Here is a 25,056-nt window from a genome sequence, read left to right on the forward strand (position 1 = left end):
TCTATAGCATAGTGTGAACATAACTTTTATATGTATTGGGAAACAAAAAAATTAATTTGACCCATTTTATTGTAATATTTGCTTTATTATGGAGGTCTGGAACCAAACCCACATGATCTCTGAGGTATGCCTATATTTTCATTTTAATAGTTTCTTTTCTCTTTCTGCTAGGAAGGATGCTATTTCTTCTTGAATCAAGAAAGTACACCCTCCCCCATTTCTTCCATGACTCTGTTCTTCTTTCTCCTTTCTTTCCCAGATTATGTGCTACATATAAGTAATTAGTATCTTCTTCATACAATTAAATTTCTTTCATTCTTGTGAATTTCGTTAAAGCCCAATATCTATAGGAAATTATCTTTAGTTAAAGAAATGTAAAAAATGAATGAGAAACATGTTTAGTGATCCTCCTTCCTCTGACCTCTCAATGCCCCTACACACACAGTATCACCCTTTGGCATCAAACACAGGCACATATATATTTCCTGTCCTGTTTCACTTCCCCTTATCTAAGATGATGATGAACAGTTTATCAAAAATTCATAAATGTAAGTTGACAACTGTTGAACATGCATTTCCTCCTTGTTTACTTCCATTTCAATACATGGTTTTAATGCTCATGTGAAACTAGTCTATACATTAGCCTTTATACTCTCTTAAAATATATTTTATACAGCTGACATTTCAGATATATAATTTCATTGAGATAGGCTCAAGCTAGACAATATTGCAATGGTAATAACTTCTTATTAAAGTTGGGAATTGAGGGAGAAGTTAAGACTGATTAAAAGGCAATATGTCAGGTAAGGGAAATAATCTTAGAAGAGGCAAACATCAGATAAAAATTTAGGGGGCTACAAAAATTACATTTATATCCTTAGATTCATTTCTTAGAACTAAGTATGAGAAGAATGTTAGTAAAAAGAGTGTATGTGTGTAAGATTTTGCAACCAATTTTTTTCAACATATATTAAAATATCTCACAACTTGAAGAATTCACTGTTACTAAAAACTACTTCCTTCAATTCAGCTTCTTCTTTGTGTACATTTCGAAAAGTCATTTCTGGATCTTATCATTCTTCCCCAGAGACCTTGCCTTTGGCAATTACAACACAGCAGAAAAAAATCCTGAACACATGCTCCATACCTTTTCCAAATATGAGTTATCTACCTCTGTCTATTGTGAACCTCTTAGACAGGGAGTTTAAGTTTAAATTCAAGATTTTCAGGCTAAATTTCATTTTATTTTATTTTATTTTAGTTTTTTTTATATTTTATTTTTTAAAACTTACATCCAAATTAGCATATGGTACAACAATGATTTCAGGAGTAGATTCCTTTGTGCCCCTTACCCATTTAGGATAAATTTTATTTTAAAAGCCTTATCTTTTAGTTTACTCATCTAGAAATGCTGAAACCATGAACATAAAAGATCTTATTTATGAGTCTATAAGCCAATGGTAGGAGAAGTCAAATCTTTTTCACTTTATTGTAATTGTCTTCTTATAGCTTCATAAGTATTTCTAATACATATCTCAGAATTTAAATGAGAAGACTCTGGGTAACATTATTATTTTGATATGATATTTGATATAGTGGCATGTCCAGATTCATAATTACTTTGCTATTTGATTTCTTCATGTTCAAATAGAATGTTTTTTAAGTTATCATTAAGAGAAGCTAAGAAAACTATTAAGTTAGGGAAGTAAGAAATGAAGGGAGAAGTGGTATCCTTCCTATCTTAAATTTATGAGCCACTAGGGAAAACATTTTTGAGACATATATAAAGATGAATAGAGATTAAATAAAAGTAGAACTAAATTTGAAATTTAATTATAAATGTGATCCATATTTCCCACTTGGTAGTCTACGCATTATCAAATCTGAAAAAGAATAAAGCTCCTAAATTTTTCTAGTTGTATAAAGTTCTATTTGTAAATGTAACTTATCCTGCTCATAAAGGAGGAAAAAGGACCAGAAAACTTAAAAAAAATGTTTATTTATTTATGTTGAGAGAGATAGTGGGTGTGCGTGAGGGAGAGGGCCAGAGAGAGGGAGAGAGAGAATCCCAAGCAGGCTCTGCACTGTCAGCACAGAGTCAACATGGGGCTTAATCTCACCAACCATGGGATCATGACCCGAGCTAAAATCAGGAGTTGGACACTTCACTGACTGAGCCACTCAGGCACCCAAGGATCAGAAGAAACTTAAGCCAAGCTTATGCCATAGGTTATTTTAAACTTCTTGTGGCTTTATTTGTCTTATGTGTGGCTAGTTTCAAAAACTGACATTTTCAATGTTAATATTTAATTCAAGTGCCAGGGAAATATATTAGACCATATTCTCAAATAAAAGAATTATGTAATAATTTAATTTTTCTATTGGATAAGGTTTTCTTTACTTCTATTTTAAAAGGCAAGTATACTGAATACTGATTAGTGATGTAGAATCTTTGTGAAAGTATAATGTGAGCAAGGACCACCTGTAAGTCATTAAATTCCAAGAAAATTTAACAAACATAAGTAAGTGTACAGCTATGGGAGTTTACCAACAAGTAGAGTGATGAAATATTTGATTTCCAAATCCAAATTTTAAAATTTAAGATGTTTTAAATTAATTGGTAACAAATGCCAGAAAGACCTAGCCAACTTTCATTCCTTAAACCTAATTTTAATCAAAATATCTTACACATTTACAAAAGCTTGAAGTTCCCTTTAAAGTCATCCATGTCTTCAAAAATTTTATCACATTAATTACTTGATTACTAATAGCAACATCAGGCTGGATACATCGTGATAATGGCCAACTCTTTTGATATAGTGAAAGACATTTTGCAAAGTACCAGTGACCCAAGATCTTTCTTAAATGAGCAATGTTCAAGTTTGCACAACAACCTCCTCTCTGTTCCCACTAAATTTTGTTCACATATCTATAATCTCCCTTTTGTATATGAATTTGCTATCATCTATTTAAACACCTCAACCCTCCATTGGACCCTGCATATACCTTCAGGATAGGTATACTACCCCATTCAGTTGTGAATTCCCAGGACTTAGTGGTGTGTCTGGCCACAGAGTAAAAATTCATTGAAAACATGTTGAATGAATAAATGAATGAATGAGTGAAATAAGCACAGGAAATCCAACTACAGAGGCAGCCAAAGTCCTTTCAAGCTGCAATTCACTGAGGATCATTTATTGGCTCAACAGAACTACCAATAGATATATAAAGCTACATAATATCTTTGTAAGCAGTGGAGTTGAGGACATTAGTGAGAAAGACAAAAAATTCTATTTTAAAGATAAACTGCAGATCTTCTAAGTGGAAGTTAACTACCCTAAAACATTATATTAAACGGTATATTTCTCCTTGGCAGTCATAAGACTTCAGAATAAGCTCTGACACAGAGTTATTTACGATTGATCTAATAAGTTCTGTAACTTAGTTTACAAAGTTAGTACAACATGAAAAAAAATCTGGGGATCGAACTTCATTAATGCTTATATTTATAAAATGTGGCCTTGGTCATTTAGTTCAAATGTAAAGTCAATATTAAAAACATATATTCATTTAAATGTTTAGGGGTGCCTGGGTGGCCCAGTCGGTTAAGTGTCTGACTCTTGATTTCAGCTCAGGTCATAATCTCATGGTTCATGAGTTTGAGCCCCATGTCGGATTCCATGCTGATGGTGTGGAGCCTGCTTGGGATTCTGTCTCTCCCTCTCTCTCTGCCCCTCCCCTGCTTGCTCTCAATCTCTCTCTCAAAATAAATAAATAAACATTAAAAAAATATAAATGTTTAAAAAATACTAGGTAACCTTTAAAACACATTTAGCTAGAAAAGTTTACAACCGAATTGTACTACTTTGATGGTAGGCAATGAAAAAAGGAGTAAGTTGATGGCTGGAGTCTCTTCACTATGGTCTTGTACCAAATGGTGTTAGAACTTGTGTTTATGAGGCTTCTCAAACGTGTTCTAGGCACCAGGAAGGCGGATGATAGGAAAGATAATGACCCAAAACAAAAAGGCCAAATATCTAATGCAGCCTCCTTCATCAAGATTTAATTAACATACTTCTATAATTTTGATACCAGACTCCCATTTTTAAAAAAAAATTGCATATCTATATTCTGTAATTTACAGAGAGCATATGCTTTGGTTGGTACACATTTTGGAGTTTTAGACATGACCAATAACACTGTTTCCTAAGAAATAAAGTGAAATTTGCATAAAATTATGAGGCTTCAAATAAGTACATTTTGTTAGTATGATAGTACCTCGTTCTCCCTTCTGACACTTCTTTCTTTGCACTGTACACTTTCTTGTCTCACTGGTGGGGGGACACAGGTTACCCTTTGCTGATGGATGCTGTGTTATTTCTCGGACCCGTGTTTCAGTCCCTCTTTTGAAGCCACATGTTTTTCCTTTCTTCATGCATGGACTCCAAGGACTCCATTCACTGGCCTCACAGTGCACTGAAACAGAACAGCAGAAACAAACTTGCTCAAATTCTGAGCAGAAATCCTGTAGAGCAAACTTGCGCAAGGTAACTTAAAGAAAATGAAAATAAAGAGAAAGACAGGAATAAAATGTTTTCACATTTGTAGTGCTCACAGTGCCAGGTAAACTCATTTTTGCATTAGGTTTACTTTTCACTCTAGATTTGTTAACCCAGGCACTAATCTAATTGCTCACAGTTGACCGATGCTTTACAATTTCTAGAGCACTGCTCTAATTTTTTATTGATCCTGACCATAACTTGATAGACTAGTCATTATTATGTGCTATCTTTAGTGTACTTCTTTAGTATGCAACAGAAGCACCTGGAGGGCTTGCTGAATGAACTAGACCCCACCCCTCGTGAGAATGTGCATTTCTAACAATACATGTGATGCTGATTTGCAGGTACCAAGAACACACTTTGAGAACTTCTGTGCTAGAAAATGGTTAAGCAAAAAATGCATCCAGGTCGTTGTCTACAATTCACTTCCTTTTCTGCTTCATGTGCAGTTGAGTACTTAAATATTATTATTTAAATTTTTAAAAATTTTTTTAAAATGTTTATTTTTGAAGGAGAGATAGAGAGAGCAGGGGAGGGGCAGAGAGAGAGAGAGAGGGAGGGAAGGAGATAAAGAATCCAAAAAGGGCTCTAGGCTCTGAGCTGTCAACGCAAGGCCCGATGTGGGGCTCAAACTTATGAACTTGAATCATGACCTGAGCCAAAGTCATACACTTAACCGACTGAGCCCCCCCAGGTGCCCGTAAATATTATCATTCATTAATGGGTGTTCTTCAGGCATAGCAGCATGTATGTAAGTGGATTCTGGATCAACTTCGGTTGATAAGCTGCTTCTGGAATTAACTTGAAGGAGTGATTCCTAAGCTGAACAGATGTAATTTCTATAAAGCTTCTTTTGTAGATTTTTTTCCCTTTTCTGTATATTAATACCTTCTTTTCAATCATGGCTTCCAAGGTCTTATAGCAGATTTCTGAACTTCTAATGAAAATAAATATCTGCAAGATGCTATCATTTTATTTATGTTCATACAACTTCCTAATTTACAATAACTGAAATAGCTTGCAGCAATAATTCTTTCGACGATACAAGATTCTCTTTCCACAACTTTCCATTAACCTTTCTTGCTTCCTTCTGATGAAAAAAAATCCTTATTTTAGAGTGGAATGCTATCTTTTATGCAGCCTCAAAAAATATAACCTAGATGTTTTAGAAATTTAAATCCATTTGCCATACATTTTTTCCATGTTTTGTAGTTACCATCAGGTATCTGAATGTAACACAGAGTTAAATGAAAATGACTAGATAAGTTAATTTAAGTTTCTGTGAACGTAAAAAAATGAACTTTACTGAACCACTCCTATACTAGTTTCATGTTCAGTTATAACATGATTTGAATTAAAGACCAGAACAATGAAGTCACTTACTGATATCATAATCTTTTGCCAGTTAGGATGTATCTCCAATCCTGATATTAATGACACAAAAACAGTGGATCTTTAACACAAAACAAATAAAAACACCTCTGAGAAAGGAAATGGAAAAATGAAAATCAAAGTTTGTGAGCTGTCACTTTGTCCAGTATTCATTTAAGAGGACTAAAAAAACAAAAACAAAAAGAAAAAACAAAAAAAAAAACATGATGTGAAAATGACTAAGAACTTTGGGGCTTCTTCACAATTGTAAAAGTAGTCTAGGAAAATGGATATTTAGACTTCAGAAAATAAGATTTTTAAAATTACTATTACGAGTCCTTAGTCATATGATATAAATGGTTCCAAAAATTAAATTCTAATGACAATATTAGAGAATTCCATTGAGGAAGAAAAAGAGGAAATATTTAAAATTGATGAGTTCAGATAGTAAAAAGCTCTAATAAGAAGGGATAGTTAAAAATCCTTGAGAAGAGGAGAACTTTTCCTAGAGAAATACTATAAAATGAACCTATAATGTTACTGTGTAAAAAATATTTCTGGAAAATTGGAAACTTTGAAAAACATGTAAAGACAACAAAAAGGATGATTTAAGTTATATTCAGGTCTGAACAACATAGAATTGGGGCATTATTTGGTTAAGAGGTAATTAAGAAAAAAACAAAATTACACCCTTTTTCTATTCTGTTTTCTGTATTAAGGACAATTTAACACTGGAAATCTTAACACAGTTTTTTAAAGTTTATTTATTTTGAGAGAGAGAGAGAGAGAGAGAGAGAGAGAGAAACAGGGCAAGTGGGAAGGGGCAGAGAGTGGGGGGAGAAAGCAAATCCCAAGCAGGCTCCACACTGTCAGCACAGAGCCCAATGAGGGGCTCAAACCCACGAACTGTGAGATCATGAGTGGAGGTGAAATTATGAGTAGGGTGCTTAACCAACTGAGCCACCTGGGTGCCCCTGGAAATCTTTATTCACTAATGAAACAAGGGTCTCAAAAAAGTAATTGGCTTCCTGTCCCCAGAAATGGTCATGCTGTGATAGATCATCAGTCTACAAAGCTATAAAAGGAATTCTTGAATTGGAAGAAAAGCTGAACTGGATGTTCTACCAGTAAGGGCCTTAAGACAGCATTACTCATTTGCTCTCATTCTTGTTGACTAACTGCATGGCTACACTGAGAACATAGCAAGGGCATGTTCCTTGCTACTCACAGTTTAAAGCTGGATATCTCCCTCTGTGACTACTTGAATGAGGCCAACTCTCCTAGAGGAGCGATGAGGATGGCACAATGACAGTGCAGAAAGGAAGCAGTATCTACAGCATAAAGTAGAAGAAATATATTCTCCTATAAAATTGGGTTCAGTGGACATTTATGCCTAATAAGACAGAAAACCATGAGGAGTGGATATTTTGAGGCAGAAGTCTTTCACCCTAGCTCTATATCAGAGTGGTATTTTCTCTGTTATGACCTTTCCTCTTAGTAATAATCAGGATAAGAAACAAGTCACATAATGTAGATTTCAGGAAAGAGAGGGAGGGACACATTCTTCAAAATCTTTGGTGAACAACAGAGAGCTAGAGTCAAGGTACTAATAATAGCACTGACAATAACTCACACTGTGTCCTTGGAGTCATTATTTCAGCTCTCCGGGTCCTAGTTTCATATTTGCTAAAGGAATAGGCTTTAATGTCCTTTTGTGATAATCAAACAGGTCATCATTTTTCATGAAATCGTGGGGCAAGCCTCAGTCGTAGCCCACCTACTACTTGTTGGCTAGAGAGCACATGCTGGGAGACATCCCTTACAGCAAGCAACAAGAGCTGGCTCTCAACAAAAGTTGCGGATTTGCACTGTGTCCTAGGTGATTTATACCTAACTGTTCAATGAGCCAGATTCGCTAAATGGCTTTTAGATTTCTAATCCCTATTCTAAAATATATAAATTTCTTAAATTTCATTGTTTTAAGAATATTTTTCGTCTAAATAGTAGTATGGATTACCAGTAAGCTTTACTAGCTAATCTAACAGTGCCAAGTGCTAAATGCTCTCTATGATAGAAAAGCATTAATACATTGAAGATAAATAGCCTTTCAAGGACTGAATACTACACTTGAAACAACTAAGAAAATCTAAACATGTGCCCCTTTTTCTGGGTAGAGAAATGGCACAAACTTTCTGCAACTCATCCTGATTTTCTGTCCTTAAATACTCCACAGAATTGTTTCCTATTTTTTCCACAGTTTGGAACTTATTACCTTTAGTCATCAGCCCTCAGGACTTAACAGAGATGAACTTGAAGTGCTTTCTCATGTATGTTTTACCCTATTTCTAACTAGTTTTTCTGTGTCTTTATTGACTAGAAGGGAAAAAAAAGAAGACTCAACCAAAATGAGCCATGAAATGTTGCTTTCCAGATGCTTTTGAAATTATCATTAAAATATCATCTATTTGTTTCATTCTCTTAGAAACTTTGTTTAAAAATGAGTGTTTTCTGTTTCAATTATTTCTGGACTTGAAATAGTTAAGTCACCACTTTCGAGTTATTGCTCCAGCACTTTCGATTCTAACGGGGGATCTATCTGTGGGGACCCCAGGGGAATCCTGGAGACTATCTTGTACTGAATCAGAAGGACATTTGTGTGCATATGCCAATATCAGTGCAGCATCAAAGGTTCTTGTAGCTCTTGCCCAGGGGATTTTGAGATTTAGTATGCTGTTTTCCCATTTGGTTGAGCATCTGCTCCCCAACTGTTCATCCAACTCGTCGTTGTAGTAGCTGCACAACATTTAAAAGGGAGAAATAAAGCCTGACAGTGATCTGTTATTTAGACAAACAACTGGTCTGAGGGACCTCCCTTCAAGAACTTCAGCCTGCATTTAATCAGACCCTATGACTATGTCCTTCTGTCAGTTTGAGTAAGTCCAAAATCCTCTCCTTGTTTCTGAATACCTGTGCAAGCAGAACATTTCAGTAAAGCAGGGTGAGAGAAAAAAAATGAGATTTTTAACTGTATCAGTTTTATTTCTGTAGGTGTTTGGCTCATCTACTGAGTACCAAAGGGCTATATCCAGAGAATGTTTCCTGCCTTTAAAAAACAACTTTGCTGGGATGCCTGGGTGGCTCAGTCAGTTAAGCATCTGACTTCAGTTCAGGTCATGATCTCATGGTCCATGGGTTCGAGCCCAGCTTCGGGCTCTGTGCTGACAGCTCAGAGCCTGGAGCCTGCTTTAGATTCTGTGTCTCCCTCTCTCTCTGCCCCTCCTCTGCTCTCTCTCTCTCTCAAAAAGTGAATAAACATTAAAAAAAAAAAAACAACTTTGCTCACTGGTTGACATTAGACCTAAGTGTTATGTGAAACTCATGTCCTAAAGTGAAAATTTAGTTTAAGACCAAATATATACATATATACATATATATATATTCATATATTTATCTTTATCTTTATATATACGCATGTGTGTATAACATATATGATATATACTTGCACAAAGTGTGTATATGGTAAATTACTCTAAATAAAAGTTCACTAAATAATGATATGAAATAAATTTTTAATGATCAGACTATCCAAAACAGTTATTAACACTCCCTAAGAAAAAGGGGCGCCTGGGTGGCGCAGTCGGTTAAGCGTCCGACTTCAACCAGGTCACGATCTCGCGGTCCGTGAGTTCGAGCCCCGCGTCGGGCTCTGGGCTGATGGCTCAGAGCCTGGAGCCTGTTTCCGATTCTGTGTCTCCCTCTCTCTCTGCCCCTCCCCCGTTCATGCTCTGTCTCTCTCTGTCCCAAAAATAAATAAACGTTGAAAAAAAAAAACTAAAAAAAAAAAAAAAAAGAAATAATGGAGCACCCGCAGGGTGATAAACTGTACTGTGATACATGCTGGCTAAGGCTGTGGGAGCACTGTTAAGATGGTATCTTTGTAAGGAAGGATGAAGAAAGCCTCTGGGAGATACCCCTTCAGGTTCTTGTGAAACAGAACTCTGAGCAGCACTTCCATGGAGACTGACATTATCATCTGAGGTGTTTATCCTCCCCTGTAAATCTTAGAAATCCTCCTCACCAATACTGACGCACTCCATGGTATGGTTGTTGGCTTCCAACCCTTCTGGGCAATTGTCAAGGCACTTTCCAAGGTGTAAGTAAAATCCATTTTTACACTTTGTGCAGAAATTTTTGTTGAAACAAGTATCACAGTCAGCTTTGCATTCTGAAAGAGAAAAAAAGAAAAGAAATATGCTTTCATTATCTTCACTTACTTATTGCTGGTCCAGGTCTGTATGCTTACAACACAGGCACATGTGACTTTTGTGTCAAAACAATTAGGATTCAAAATTATTTTTCTAAATTAAATTATGGATTCCTCCACAGTCATTTAGTTGATGAACATCAATCATTGATTTCAAAATTACTGTACTGAGAGTCCTACGAAAGAATTTTTGGCAATATGTCTACTGCCAAGAATGTTTATAAGACTGAGTATCCATTTATATAAAATAACAGTAAAAAGTGTTTCGTCAGAACTTTAATGAAATATACTAGATATTGCTTTAGTGCTATTTTAGAGGTCCATTCATTCATTCATTCATTCAAGAAGTATATGATTGACTACTATGTGCCTAGCACTATTCTAGATAGTGATTGACATCAGTGCACCAAAGAGAGATAAGGAGTTCACAAAGCTTACATTTTAGGAGGGAAGACACAATAAACAATGACAATAGCTGACCCTTATATGGTGATTAGTAAGTCAGATATTGCTGCAAGTATTTTACAATATTAAGTCACTTCAACTTTACAATAACCCACTGAGGTAGCCCTGATTATAATTCCCATTTTACAGGGAATTATAGAAATTGAGACTCAAAAAGTTTTGAAACCAGCCCAGATCAGAGTGATTTTTGAAACCAGGCAGTCTGGTTCCAGAGTAAGAGGTGGTCTGGAAAAAAGAACGACAACAACAAAAGGTAGGGAAAAGGTATGGAAAATGAAAAGAGGAACAGTTAGATTATTGTGAGTTAGCTGGTCATGAAATACCTCTCTGCGAAGGTGATATGTGAGAATATTGAATGAAAGAAAAGAACCAGCCAAGCAAAGATGTGGGCTAAGAGCTTTCCACGCTGCCAGAATAGTGAATGTAGTACAGTAACTGCAAAGGCTTTGAGGTGGGAAGATCTTGCAAGAAGGCCAGTGAGGTCAGTGCACAGTGGATGAGCTCTAGTCATAGGAAATGAGTTTGAGAGGTAGGCAGCTATATGTGGTGCCTGGCAGAGGAATGGTATTTCCTAAATCTACATTTTGAAAGGTTACTCAGTCTACACTGTGAAGAGTAGACTTTCGGGGTCCAGATGAGAGGTGATATGAGAGCGTTTTCAACATTTATTTCCAACAAATAGATAAATGTTGTAGTTGTTATACTGGAATTTTTCTGGAAGCAAAAATAGCTGAATTTATTCTTTAAATCATTAAATGTTCTGATAGTAATGGGATGTTGTGACAGTAATGGGAACTCAGATGGCATTAATGCTTATGGTAGTTTTCTGTAGGTTACGTGAGTAATAACCATGTTCTCAGTGTTTGCTTTTATGATGGGAAAAAAAAACCCCACAAAACTTGAGTGCTTTTTATAAGAGGTGAAAATCTTCCTGCTCTGAGGGCTAAGTCCACGTATGCTTTAGCCTTATTATCAGGTAAATATTATTATTAACTTAACACCGAATATCACAAATATGCTAGAGGCCATTTCAAATCTGGAAAGTCCCTAAGGGTGAGATAAAAACATAATTCTGTGTAGCACTTACTTGTACATTTATTTATATCTGGATATCGAGTTCCATAATATCCACTTGGACATGAAGAGAGACACACTCCAATCTGCTTCATGCCAATTCTTTCCAGAACAAAAAATAGTCTGGGCTTACATGACAAGCATCCATTGTAATCTGAACACGTCGCACAGCCTCCTTGGCAGCCTTGACTGACGTTAGGATGCACTGAAGGGACAAATGTACAAAGACAAAGACAAATGTTAAATCATAAATATAGAAGTTCAATGACATTCTCTAGGCAGAGATACATTTGTTTCACTAGCTTTCAATTGGTGGTAATGGGTGAATAAGTTGGGATTTTTTTCCCCTCTCTTTTCTGTGATCTAGTATTTCCCTTAAATATACACATATATTGTTTTTAATTTAAAAGTTATTAAAAACTTTAAGTGATTAAGTTTGGGCATTTGGAAACTAAGAATATACTGCCTCAAACTATTTATGGATCATATATGTATTTATATGTAGTGAAATATTCTCATTGAACTAGCACCCTGGCAGATTGGAGATTGGGTAATTTTGAGCTTATTCCCTAAAATCAATGTATATTAGCTTTGCTCGTCATTTATGCAATGGATGATAAGCACGTATCTAATTTCTTCAAGCAAAGATGACAACATAGAAAAGGCTTAACTTGAGTAAGGACACTTTATTCTAGGATATCTTTTTTCATGTATGGTCTATTAGAGAACACAATATTACTCTTTGATCCATTGCAAATTGATTCTGAAACTATGTAGCTTCTTGGGACTCCCCCACCCCCATGCTTTCTTAAAATATTTCCTCTCACATAAGTTGAAGGTTTGTCAGTTCAAACTGATACCATGATGACAATGTGATACTTATCTTACCAGTATTTCTACAAGACCATGTGGCTATTTATAATAATATTTATAGTTTATAATACAATATTTATAATGTTATATATATAATATATAATAATTCTACTTCTTCTACTCAAGTATGTATTTGGTGAGGGCATGACACTAAAGACTACTGCTACACATACCCTTAAGAATTCTAAGTTTCCAAGAGTCATCAACATGTGTGGTGAGCTGACTATTCATTAGCAAATCTGAACAAACATAAACAAACATGTGGAAGAGTCATGTTTACTTGAGATCCTCACAACGTTAAATCTTCTTATTACTATCAACTGGACATCAACATCTATGTGTGAGCTGGTGTAAAATTGCTGACTAAAGTACATCTCTCATGGAGCTGGTGTTTGGGATGATTTCTTCTCCTAATGAATTCTGTGTTCAAATACACTATAAGTAGCTTTATTGTTCCTCTAGGAATCCAGAAGGCAAAAATTCTGACCTTTATAAGAAACAAAGGTTGATGCACAGGAGTGCAAAGGCACCCCAGTGTTTTTCTGATTTCTCTTGTTGGTAGTGGTGTGTGTGCGTGTTGGGGTGTGATGGGCCTTGCCATTATCAGGTCTGTCTTCAGAGTGATGTTTGGTTCTTGCTAAGTCCTTTACTGCAAAAACAAATCCCACCAGGCTTAGTTAGAAAGGGTACCTACAAGCCCAATCAGCCTTACCACAGGGGTGCAAGAATTAGTTACAGAGAGGTCATTGGTTGACCAGTGTCCTCTGCCTAGAGGAAAGCATCCCTGAATCAGCCACAGGAACCACAAACAGCTCATTCTCATTCCAAGACGTTTTGTAAATAAACTGAGGAAATGTGGGGGGGGAAGGGAAGTCTGCTTTTCCTGTACATGCTCCTCTGTGGGGTGGGAAGAATATATAAAGTGGCACAGGAGGTTTAGGCATTACAGGACTTGGGGAACTTGTAAGTGAAAACTGTTCTCCAAGTAACAGGGTACTTTTTCATTGCGGTAACTCATCATTGGAGACTTACAGAAAATGTGTTTTCTGTAGGGAAAGACCCTAAAAAGGAAAGGGATGAAGAGGGCTTCCTGTGCTCAGACTCTAGTTTGGTCCATTTTAAGAAGCAAGATGTGTAGTTAAAAACCTGTGAAATCTTCTCATAAGAACTGTCTGTGGAGAAGTGGACCTCAGTTTGAAGGAAAGTCACTTCAAGCCCAGGGCACTAAGTGACTCTGAGTTTGAATGAAATTAGGTTTAACTGGTCCACAACAACCTATCTCTATCTCTGAAATGCAGCTGCCCAAAGGAAACAAAATTATAATTTCAAGCACCTTGAAACTTTTGTCAATTATGATACAACTTTAAATCAGTTATGAGAATAAACATGATTTACATACGTGAAGCCTCAAAAACTGATGTACCTTAAAATAAATTTCACTTAAAAATAGGTTTTGGGGATGCTGGGTGGCTCAGTCGGTTAGGTGTCCGACTTCAGCTCAGGTCATGATCTTGTGGTTTGTGAGTTCGAGCCCAATTCTGGCTCTCTGTCATCTTGGAGCTCACTTCAGATCCTCTGTCTCTCTCTCTCTCTCTCTCTCTCTCTCTCTCTCTCTCTCTCTGACCCTCCCCCACTCATGCTCGCACTCTCTCTCTCTCTCTCTCAAAAATAAATAAACACTAATTTTTTTAAAAAATGGGTTTTGGATGTTTGGAAACTTCTCCAGGAAAGAGCTCCATACAGGCCCAATGACCTGGTAACAGTTCCCATCAAAATTTTGAGATGTGACAAAGTACCTCGTTTTCTTTAAAACTTTTACTGATGAAATCTAGCACAATCAACTCATAGCGTAGCACTACATTCCTTCTGCTTGCTTCTTTTTCATATTGTGCCTTTTTAGACAAAATTTTTTGGCAAAATAGATTTTTGAAAAGTAAAGAAGCCAACTTTATTTCTTCAGAAAGGGTTCAGTGTTATGCTGTGGGAAGTGAGAATAAGTAAGACTCTGAAGCTCAGATTCTAGGATTCTAGATTTTTTTTTACAGTTGAGTAGAGTAGTGATTGTTTTCTTGAATGCTATGTAAGGGTCACTCAATTTTTACAGCCTGTATTACACAACTAGATACAAATTCCCCAAACTTCATCTTAAGGGGAGGTTTTACTTTTTACATGAAAACCACAGAAAACTTTGGTCTGGATTGACTGTAACAATTCTTTCAGCCTTAAAATCTTATGATTCTAAGACAGAAAATAGAATTCTGCTTTTTCATCCTTCTTCCTCTTCCATTCTGATAAAAACTTCATTTTGTATTTCCGAATCACCTCTTTTTAAAAAATGTTTTAGTACTATTAGTTTATACAAACAATGGAGGTATTAATGGTGAGGAGGTTTCATAAAATATCTAAGGTTTAAACTTAATCTTAGAAAATAAGTTGAAGTTATAAGTATGTAAGTGACCATCATGTGGCCAGAGGAGGGAACACCCCAATTATCCACATCAGGAAGGAGACTGGCATGAATTCAATGCATCTGATGCATAAAGAATGGTTAATGGAGATATGAGGAGTATCAAAAAGATTGCAAGCACTGGGTAGATCTAGATTATGGAACCCTTTGTGGTTTGTGCCAAGGACATTATTCTGTAGATATAAGGGATTTCAACCTGGTGGGTGACATGATCACTTTTGTATTGGGAAGGTGATCTCCCTGGCAGCATGGAAAACACAGAAACTAGAAGACTAATATAGTGATCAAGGTAAAAGACTGGTGATAGCTTAAAATATAGCAAAGGCAGGGTAATGTAGTGAGGAAGGTATGACTATTCCAAGGATATTTAGGAGGTGGAGTCAGTCAAATACGGTGACTAACAGAATGTGGACCGAATAGGAAAGAGGATTTGAGAAGGTGTGTTTTGAGTTCCAGCCCGTGAGTGAATAGAAGAGAAGAGGGACTTCTGGGGGAGTAAAAGCCTGTAGTTGGAGTGTGGGGGCAAGTACACAGAATAAAAAAAGTCTAAAAATATAAACATGGCTTAGGATCATTGATTTTGAAGATTTTATGAAATATCCAGAAAGTGATCCTTAAGAGATGGAACTTAATATTGTATTGGTTGCTAGAGATGTAAGGGTGAGTCTCTGGCTGTAACTACCTAATTAGAGAAGACATCTGAAAGAGGGAGGAGTTGAAGAATGCCAGAAGAAGGAAACATAGTCCAAAATAAGGGATATTTGGTAAGAAAAAAAGACATATTTTCAGTTGATTTTTAACAATACTTTGCATTTCTACACCATTTTTGCTTTCAAAGCATGCATCTCATAGAAAGCTAAATTAACTCCTTATTAGTAAGGATAGAAGCCATCACAATTATTTATCTTGAAACCCCAAACTAGGACTCAAAGAAATTCTGAAACTACAAGACAAATAGCAGTTGATATCAAAGGTTAGAACCTAGATCTTTGATATCTGGTAACAATCTGTTTACATATATAAGTAAACTCTAGCTATGTAACAAGGGTAAATCTGAGTGGAAAAACAGTCAGAAATCATGAGGAAGTTAAATTAGGACTTTTTTTTTTTTTTACAAATGTGTCAAATACATGGTAAAATTGATGTATCTTTCCCTAAAATTGGGAAAGAGGGAAGCATCTTTTCTTAACTTGTATACAAAGGTTAAGGATGAAAATAGTATATATTAGTGTGTAATTTAAACCAATTTTCAGTGTTCAGTGTCTGACTTGTTAATATCCCTTGAATAAGTGACTTCAATTTTCCTAGCTGTTAAGCTTTCCTACTATTTCTCTATTTGGTAATCTTACGATGCATAACTGATGCAATGGCTCATAAAGCTATTGTCCTGAGAGTTAAATCAACTTTTTTGATAAAAAATCCAGAACATAGAGTTTTAAATGGTAGAGCATTTGGTAAATACACAATTTTTGGCTAGTTATTTTCATTTTTTACGATATACTAAACCAGTTGCAGCATTGAAATTTAAGTTATGTTTCTGTAACAATTTAAGTACAAGCTTCAAGGATTTGCTTTAGTTTAATCCCCTTCTAAACCCCAACTGCAAATGTAGTCACATCTATTATAAATTTCTGTGTGGAAGAAATTCAATGTTGCATGCTGCCAGTTACCTCTGATGGTCATTTATTTGTGGCTAGAGAATTTCCAGAAGTACAGAATTTAACAGAATTTATAAAAGGTTTGAAGTTTAAAGTGCTAAGTACATGAAAGTAATGTATTGAGATTTTATAATTCAGAGAATAAAAAATAATAAATTAACAAATGTGATAAAAGTTAATTTTTTAATAATAATAATTAAAAAAAAAAACCAAATTCTTCCTAAAGCATTCTTGTTCTCACAACATTCACTGCCTGCTTTTCTCTATATGGTGGCCTTCGGAGACAGGGTAAGGAGAAGAGGCCAGTGGAATTCTATAAGCAAAGCTATTTTCACTTTTGTCCTTTCTTCCATGTCCTCTTCTTTTGCAAGGATGTTCACATTGACTTGAAGCTTCTTGAAGGTAGGCATCTGGTCAGTCTTGATAATGTCTTCATAATTTTATTGATAATTCCCAGCTTCTACACAGGGCAGCTGCTTATTAAATGGGTTATCAGTGAAGAGTTTTTTATTACTGAAGAGACGAAGGCAGTAAATATAAAAGATAAGCTACTTATTTGTGTTTTTAAAAATAATAAAGATGTCAAAGAGGTAAACACTTAATAGAAAGTATTTATGATAACTGATTTTAAGTGGGATGTGCCTATAAACATCTGGTAAAGGAATAAAATTTCAAATCATATACACTTTGAGGATGCTTAATTATGAAATAAATAATTCAAAATAAAATAATAAAAGTTTTTCTAGGTGTATTTATTTCAGTTATCTATTCACCTAAAGAAAATGTAGACTTATTTTTTGCTTATGTAAGGATAGCACATTTCTATCATATCATTTCTAGATATCTATCATATCTAACATATCATATCTGTCTTGATTATTATGGAATCATTTTTAAGTTTAATATAGCATTATGGTCATGGAACGAGATGTTTCATGAGTCCTCTGAATGTTTGGAATTATTCACTTTAAGAAAAATCTAGTGTTAAAAATTTGAATTACTTGGCAGTCTCCTTTAAATTCTATTGAATCAACCCCAGAAAATATTGAGAGTCAATGTTTCTTATTTATTCATAAGTTAAAGAAGCCAAGGCAGAACAGACAACGCCTAATCTCCATAATCATTTGTTAGGTATAGACAGCACAATATGAGAAGCTGTTTGAATGGATATAATTACTTACTGGTACACAATACCCCTTTATATTCTCAAGTGATGATAACTGGATCAATATAGGTCTGTCATAGTCCTCCAATATTATTTCTGACTAGTAATTTGTTGAGAGAGCCATATGTTTATATGCACAAACATATATAGATTTTGATATTTCTGAAATACAGTGTACCATCAGATGGTGTGTGCATATGTGTATATATTGTATATGTAATTAGACGCACGATGTGCACACACTCTATATAGTTTTTAATTAAAGTCAAAGGGGCGCCTGGGTGGCGCAGTCGGTTAAGCGTCCGACTTCAGCCAGGTCACGATCTCACGGTCCGGGAGTTCGAGCCCCGCGTCAGGCTCTGGGCTGATGGCTCAGAGCCTGGAGCCTGTTTCTGATTCTGTGTCTCCCTCTCTCTCTGCCCCTCCCCTGTTCATGCTCTGTCTCTCTCTGTCCCAAAAATAAATAAACGTTGAAAAAAAAATTTTTTTTAAGTCAATAGCACAGACATTAATTGACCTGAAGTAGTTAGGATAATAGAGTCTGTCACATCTTTTGTCCCAGTGAATCAACCTTGAACACTCTGAAAGTTTGTACCCACACCAATGGGTTCACAAAATTCCTAAAGTCTCAGAGAGGAATGTATTCACCAGCTGCTGAATAAAGCCCAGTTAGGGCTCCACCATTATTATGTGGGGAAAAAATACTGTTTTTAATGGAAACTATTTCTTTGAGAACTTGGAAAATCTTTCTCTTTCTCTTACTGAATAATAATTTCCTGAAGGGAGTCTAATATTTATATTCTATAAATACTTTAAAATAAAACCACAGTAATAACACAGACCTAACATTAAACAGCAATTAGCTAGACTTTCCACTAAAATGAAGCCAGCTCAAAATATTAAGAAAATGGCTACCAAATGATGGCAGATATAGAATTCCTGAAATCTAAGCTATGATGAATATTTGGTAGCTAGATGCCAACTTGGTGGCCAATGGCTGGGCTTTGTCCATCCACAGTCTACAGAATTAGGACTAGAAATTAAAGGCAGCTGAAAGGGGCTGCATTATCTGTACATTGTGAAGACCATGATTAAGGTTTTCAACACAGATTTCTGATAACTTACTATGTGCCTAACAGTACACATGATATAGTAAATGTAGGAGTGAAGACATCTAGTTCCTGATTTTATGATGTTAATCAGTTAGTAAGCAAGTACACAATTAGATGCTTAAAGATTGTGATGGATGGTGTGAGTGAAATAAACAGGTGAATAAAACAGGGAATAACTCTGGGGAACTACTTTACACATAGCGGTCAGGAAAGGCACGTTTTAGAACGTCACTGTTGAGCTGGGACCTAGAGAATGAGAAGCAGTAAACTATGAAAACCTGAGGGAGGGAAGATATCCCAGGTGGATCACCAGCACGTGCAAAGATGTTAAGTCCATGAGAAAGAACCAGGCATAAGGAACAGCACAAGGGGAACCAATGAGGTTGCAGCAGTGGTATGCGATGAGGTTAAAGAAGGAGGGTAGAGCCAGATCCTAAAGAACCGTGTGGGCCAATGTAAATACCTGGGATTATATACCAAGTGTATTTAGACTTTGCGTTGCTAAGTGAATATCAGAAGGAAAGGAAAGAACACATTTTGCCTGACATAGTTATTTACTTTAATTTTTGTTAATTTTATGGATCATAAAATGTAACCAGCAACTTGTGTTCCTTGGAAACATGTTGTCTTACCAATTTTTATATTAGAGGAGAATGTTCTAACTAGCTACAAGATAGAGATTTACACTCTGATTCTTATCTTTGAAGAGAATGTACATCAATTTACATGTTCTTTGCTCTTGGAAACATTTCATTTCTCCTTTGTTTCTCCTATCTTTCTCTAGCAATAATTTGAGTTTGCTTTGGGGTTTTACATTTTCATTCTTTTTTTATTGGAGTGGAGTCATTCTTTTTTATTATAGAGGTGGTGGTAAAAATACACAGGAAAATTATGGAATTCATAATAGATCATAAGAACAAATAAACAGAATAAAAAATAAAATATTTTGTAATCTTGCATATACTCTTTTCTGCATTTTTCTGAATTCTTGCCATTAGTGATGCATATTGACAAAGTTTAGGTAATTTAGAGCAACAGCATTATAATTTTCACTTATAATATTTCTTTTAGAATCTCTATATTCTGTTCTTTTTTCTGTTAAATACATTAATAATCTGTGGGTTAATTCCCAAGTTCATTCTTCAAAAGTAGTGAAAGCCATATTAGTTTTCCTGTGACCTACCAGATAACTATAGTTGATTCTGCTGTTGACACTGCAACAGAAAGTATTTGTAGAACCAAAAATAGTGTTTTTTTCTTGACCACAAGTAGAAAATCTATCTTAAGGTTAATGCACCCTGCTACGGGTGTAAAATGTAAGGTACTGAATCAGCATCTCCAGCTGTTGCTAAGGAAGGGAAAGCTTCCCCTTTTCCAAGTGGCCATGTTCCCAAGTGGAGGTGAATAGAGGACAAGAGGGAGTGGATAGGGGTAAGGGAGACCCAGATTCTGTAGAGAGCCAGGACCTGTTGATGAGTTAGTGGGTGGTAATAACAGCATTTTTTCATGAGACAGATCCAACAGTGTTCATCCAACAGTGGGAATCATTATGTACTCTGGTCTGGCTGAGAGTTCCATTCCTTTTTTTTTTTTTTTTTTTAACGTAGAGAATTAATTAGAAATCAACATAAACAGAAAATGTGATAGTTTAATGGTAATGAATCTGCATGGGTGTGATTCCATAACTACTAAGTTTGCATTCTTGAAAGAAACAAACTTCAGTTTGTGCTAAAAACAAACTCTACTTTGTTATATTATGAATAAACTTGGATCTTCTTGCCACATAGCATGCTAGAGCAGCATATCTGATGGCTGAAGTCTTAGTGTAAGCAAACAGCAGGCGAAAGACTTGTGGTATTTTAACAGGCACAAGAAGATGTGCAAATAGAGGGCATATCATTAAATAAATCCAGCTTTATGGGTCACATCTAAATTCCTGAGCAGAAAAAATAAGCGGTTTTTTTTCTTGTAGATTCACAAAATTGCTGGCAGAACAGAAGGTGCTAGATATCCACCTTTGTGCATATGATACATTTTTGTGCATGGTTCACTGCATCACTACCTCATTCAGATATGGGCCTGCACACTTTCCAGAGCAGCACAGGGACTGGGAGGTAGAGAACTGGCTTTGGATTCATACACAGTTCTGACATTTACTAGCTGAATAACCAAAATTGATCTCTTCATCCAGCTACTCATTTTGACAATTAAACTGTCCAACATCTACATGCTTCTAGTTAGTGAGCATCCAAAGTTGAATAAAACCAATAATCTGTGTCAAGGAGTTCACAGTCTGGTTATTTAGACAAAAGTTGAGTAAGCTTTTTGAACCTAGGATTTCTCATCTGTAACAGGGGAATTTCTATTTGAATTAAGTGAGATCATATGTAAGCACCTAGCACTCTTATAGGCACTCATTACAAGTCAGTATGTAGAAAGCATTTCGTTTTACCCAAGAAGTACTAACTATAACCTTGTACTAGTTCCACTCTTACTCAAGACAGCTGTGAAGCTTTACTCAATACTGACTCTCTCAAAACCCTTCAAGTAAGAAAATTGGAGAGAGGGCAGAATGCTGATGCTTCTTTCTAACACAGGTGATTTGGGGAAACTCAGGGAACCTGGAACTCATTAACAGTCACAGGAAGGGGCTACTTTTTAAGGACCACAGACACAGCTTTTAATGAGTATCAGATATGGCAGTCTCACACAACATTCTGGGCAACAAGTTCTCTGGGACGCTAGCAACCCACTGAAAACAAGGGCCTGCTTAAACAGGCGGAAAGAGGTAAGGCAAACCACAGAAATGATATCAGAATGGTGTAGAGATCCTGAAGGTCTATGCCAGTTAAGTTCGAAGACTGTACCGTGTGTAAAATTGAGCTGAAGTACTTTTTAATAATGTGAATGCACAGACTTCATTCCAAAAGATTCTGATTCAGGAATGAAAAGGTGAGCCCGGGTAGTCGCATCTATATGCAGCACCCCAGGTGAATGCAACACCGGTGATACAGATCCCCCACTTTTAGTATCACATCACTGCTGTTTTCACAAATAAGTACTTATTCAGTGATTACTCTTCTAGGACTGAAGACAAAACATGGTCTCTAACTCAAGAAGCCTAAGATATAGTTAGTATAACAGTCTTTTCATATTTTAAGGCCCATACATATACATACCAGAAACAGTGCAACAGAAATTACAAGGCAGGGGCAATTACTGATGGTTGAGGTATCTGAAGATGCCAGCCTGCAGTTAGGAATAGTTATGAGACTTGAAGGAAAAGAAGACCTTAGAAAAATGGGAAGCGGGGAAGAGAATGTTATGAGCAAGAGTGTTATGTATGAACACATAAAGAAGATTTGGGAGAATGGTGAATATAACTGGGGAATTTAAGAGGATTTTACAGTTGTTCCTTCCCTCTTAACTTTCAGATGAGAACACTGTGGTCCACATAATTAATTAGCTTCTAGCTGACAGAATCAGAAACCTTTGAAAGTTTAGAGGGATTTAGTTCAAACAGCTTCCCCAGAACAGTCCATTTAATTACGTCTAGTAAAACAAATCTTATGATATTTGGGGGCAGCCAATATATTTATTTTACAGCATATCTACATATTGAACATCTTAAAGCCTCTCCCATTAACCTGCCTGTCTTTCAGGAAGTTCTGGTACCATAGAACACACCCAACACATTTTCTCCTTTTTCCTTAAGATTGTCAAACGAAGCTTGGTGTTTTGGATGGAAAGGTGGATAAGACCTAGGAGTCTGAAGTACAGTGAGAGACCATAAACAAAGTAAAGCCAGGGTGGTAAATATTATGTACAAGTCGTTGGCAGAAAGGAGACAACTAACCATCTGGAACCACCTACTTGGGAAACCTGACATCCAGGCTGGATTTTGAGAAACATGAGGAAACTGGCTAGGGGTTTCAATTTAATCTTATATATAACTTGAGGGAACCGTTTATAGACAAATCAGTGACATGATTTAATTTTGTTTTAAGCAAATACTCTGATGACAAAGAGAATAATTTCTGAGGAGGAGACACTAAAAGTTGAGTTATTAAGATATTATATTCTTACCTGGCACTGCTATTAGCTAAATTAGAATAGCATTAATGGGAAAATGGAAAAAAGAGGGCAGGATTTTAAAATTATTTCCAAAGAAGAATGGGCAAGGTTGACAGGATTTAACAATCAATTTTACATGGGTAAATGAAAAAAAAATCTATAAGTGGGTAAGCGAAAGAATAATATTGATTTGGGGGTTTCTAACTGGGGAGATCAGGAACAAAATGATGTAATTAAAGGCGATAAAAGGAAAAAGAAATATCAAACTAGAAGAACAGGTGATTGAAGGAAGGAGAAAAGTACAAATGATTATATTGAGGTCCTAGGGGATTGGACTTGTCTTATTGTCGCTTTGTATCCCAAACTCATAGCCCAGGACTAGGCATATAAATGGGCTCATAATAAACCATAAAGAATAAACCCCTTCATTTTATAAAAAATAATCCCCTCCCCCAAATCAAGAACTGAGACTTAGGAAATTTTGGTGACTTCACAAGGAAGGATCCCCTAGCCTTAGTGGCACTCTTCGAGGTTTTTTGATTTCACTAAAATGTAAAATTTATGGAGAGAACTAAAGAGAGAAAAAATTAAGACCAAACACGAGGAGATGAATAAGAGGCTAAGGAGTTTACGTGAAGATAAACAAGGAACCGTCATGGATTTGAAAAGTTATGGAATTTGAAGAAAAATTCATGTGTTGGGGCACCTGGGTGGCTCAGTCCGTTGAGCGTCCGATTTCGGCTCAGGTCATGATCTCACAGTCTGTGAGTTCGAGCCCCGCGTCAGGCTCTGTGCTGACAGCTCAGAGCCTGGAGCCTGCTTCGGATTCTGTGTCTCCTTCTCTCTCTGCCCCTCCCCTGCTCATGCTCTGTCTCTCTCTGTCTCAAAAATAAATGAAAATATTAAAAAAGAAGAAAAAAAAAGAAAAAAATCATGAGTTCTAGGAGTTCAGAAAACAAAGTTGAGGAGATTCTTCTAATACAGCATTTCAACCATCACACCTGAGCATGCATGAATTTAGGTATGGAAGCCAAGAGTTTTCCAAAGCCAGACAGCTAAAATGCTGGAGTTAACCTTAGTTTCTTATGGCATCAATATCCGATCACATTTTCCAGAGTTTGATATCATTCCCTGATGTTCAGTGCTGGTGAGTAGTCACTGTGGAGACAGGACCTAGAAAGTTAGTCATGAACACTGCCCAGAGTAGGAGCAAAGACACCAAAATTCCTCTGATTTTCCACCTTCCTCACTGGATAAGACACATTTTCCTGTGGTCCATTAGAAATAATCACTCTACATTGAGACTACAGAGCCAAAATCTTTTGTTACAAAAAAGAGATACAACCTGGCTCACTTTGCATCCTATCACCACCAGGCATGTTGGATTGTACACTGTATCATGAGAAGGCACGCTAATCAACTTTTAGAGGGAGCTAATTTCAGAATCCAAATTCATTACTCTATTATCTAACAAAAATACTAATTATAGACAGTGAATAACAAAATGGAAAAGGTCTTTTTTAAAAAAAACATTTCACAGAGTATTACAGTAGCCCCCCCTTATCCACGGTTTTGTTGTCCACTGTTTCAGTTGTCTGTGGAAACCATGTTTTGGGAGCAGGTGATCCTTCTTCTGACACAGAGTCAGAAGGTCAGTAGTAGCCTGATGCTTATGTCATTCGCCTCACTTCATCTCATCACGTAGGCATTTGGTCATCTCACAGCATCACAAGAAGAAGGGGAGTAGAGTACAATAAGACATTTTGTGTGTGTGTGTGTGTGAGAGAGAGAGAGAGAGAGAGAGAGAGAGAGAGAGAGAGCACATTTACATAACTTTTATTACAGTATGATGTTCTTATTGTTCTATTATTGTTCTATTATTAGTTGTTAATTTCTTGCTGTGCCTAATTCATAAATTAAACTTTATCGTAAGTCTGTATGTGTAGGAAAAAACCAGTATATATAGGGTTT

General features: G+C 36.1%; 1 protein-coding gene across 1 annotated transcript in view; it reads right to left on the reverse strand.

Moving 5' to 3' along the window:
- RSPO3 (R-spondin 3) overlaps positions 1 to 25,056 on the reverse strand; it is an 85,295-nt gene that overhangs the window by 41,020 nt on the left and 19,219 nt on the right. The window contains exons 2-4 of the mRNA XM_047101372.1: positions 11,750 to 11,941; positions 10,012 to 10,158; positions 4,279 to 4,476 (exon numbers count right to left, since the gene is read on the reverse strand). Of these exons, the coding sequence (XP_046957328.1) occupies positions 4,279 to 4,476; positions 10,012 to 10,158; positions 11,750 to 11,941 (537 nt within the window). The remainder of the gene's footprint in view (positions 1 to 4,278; positions 4,477 to 10,011; positions 10,159 to 11,749; positions 11,942 to 25,056) is intronic.

Source organism: Lynx rufus, unplaced genomic scaffold, assembly GCF_022079265.1.
Source record: "Lynx rufus isolate CCGP_SWC_20201006 ecotype Redwood Valley unplaced genomic scaffold, mLynRuf1.p SCAF_6, whole genome shotgun sequence".
Lineage (NCBI taxonomy): Eukaryota > Metazoa > Chordata > Mammalia > Carnivora > Felidae > Lynx > Lynx rufus.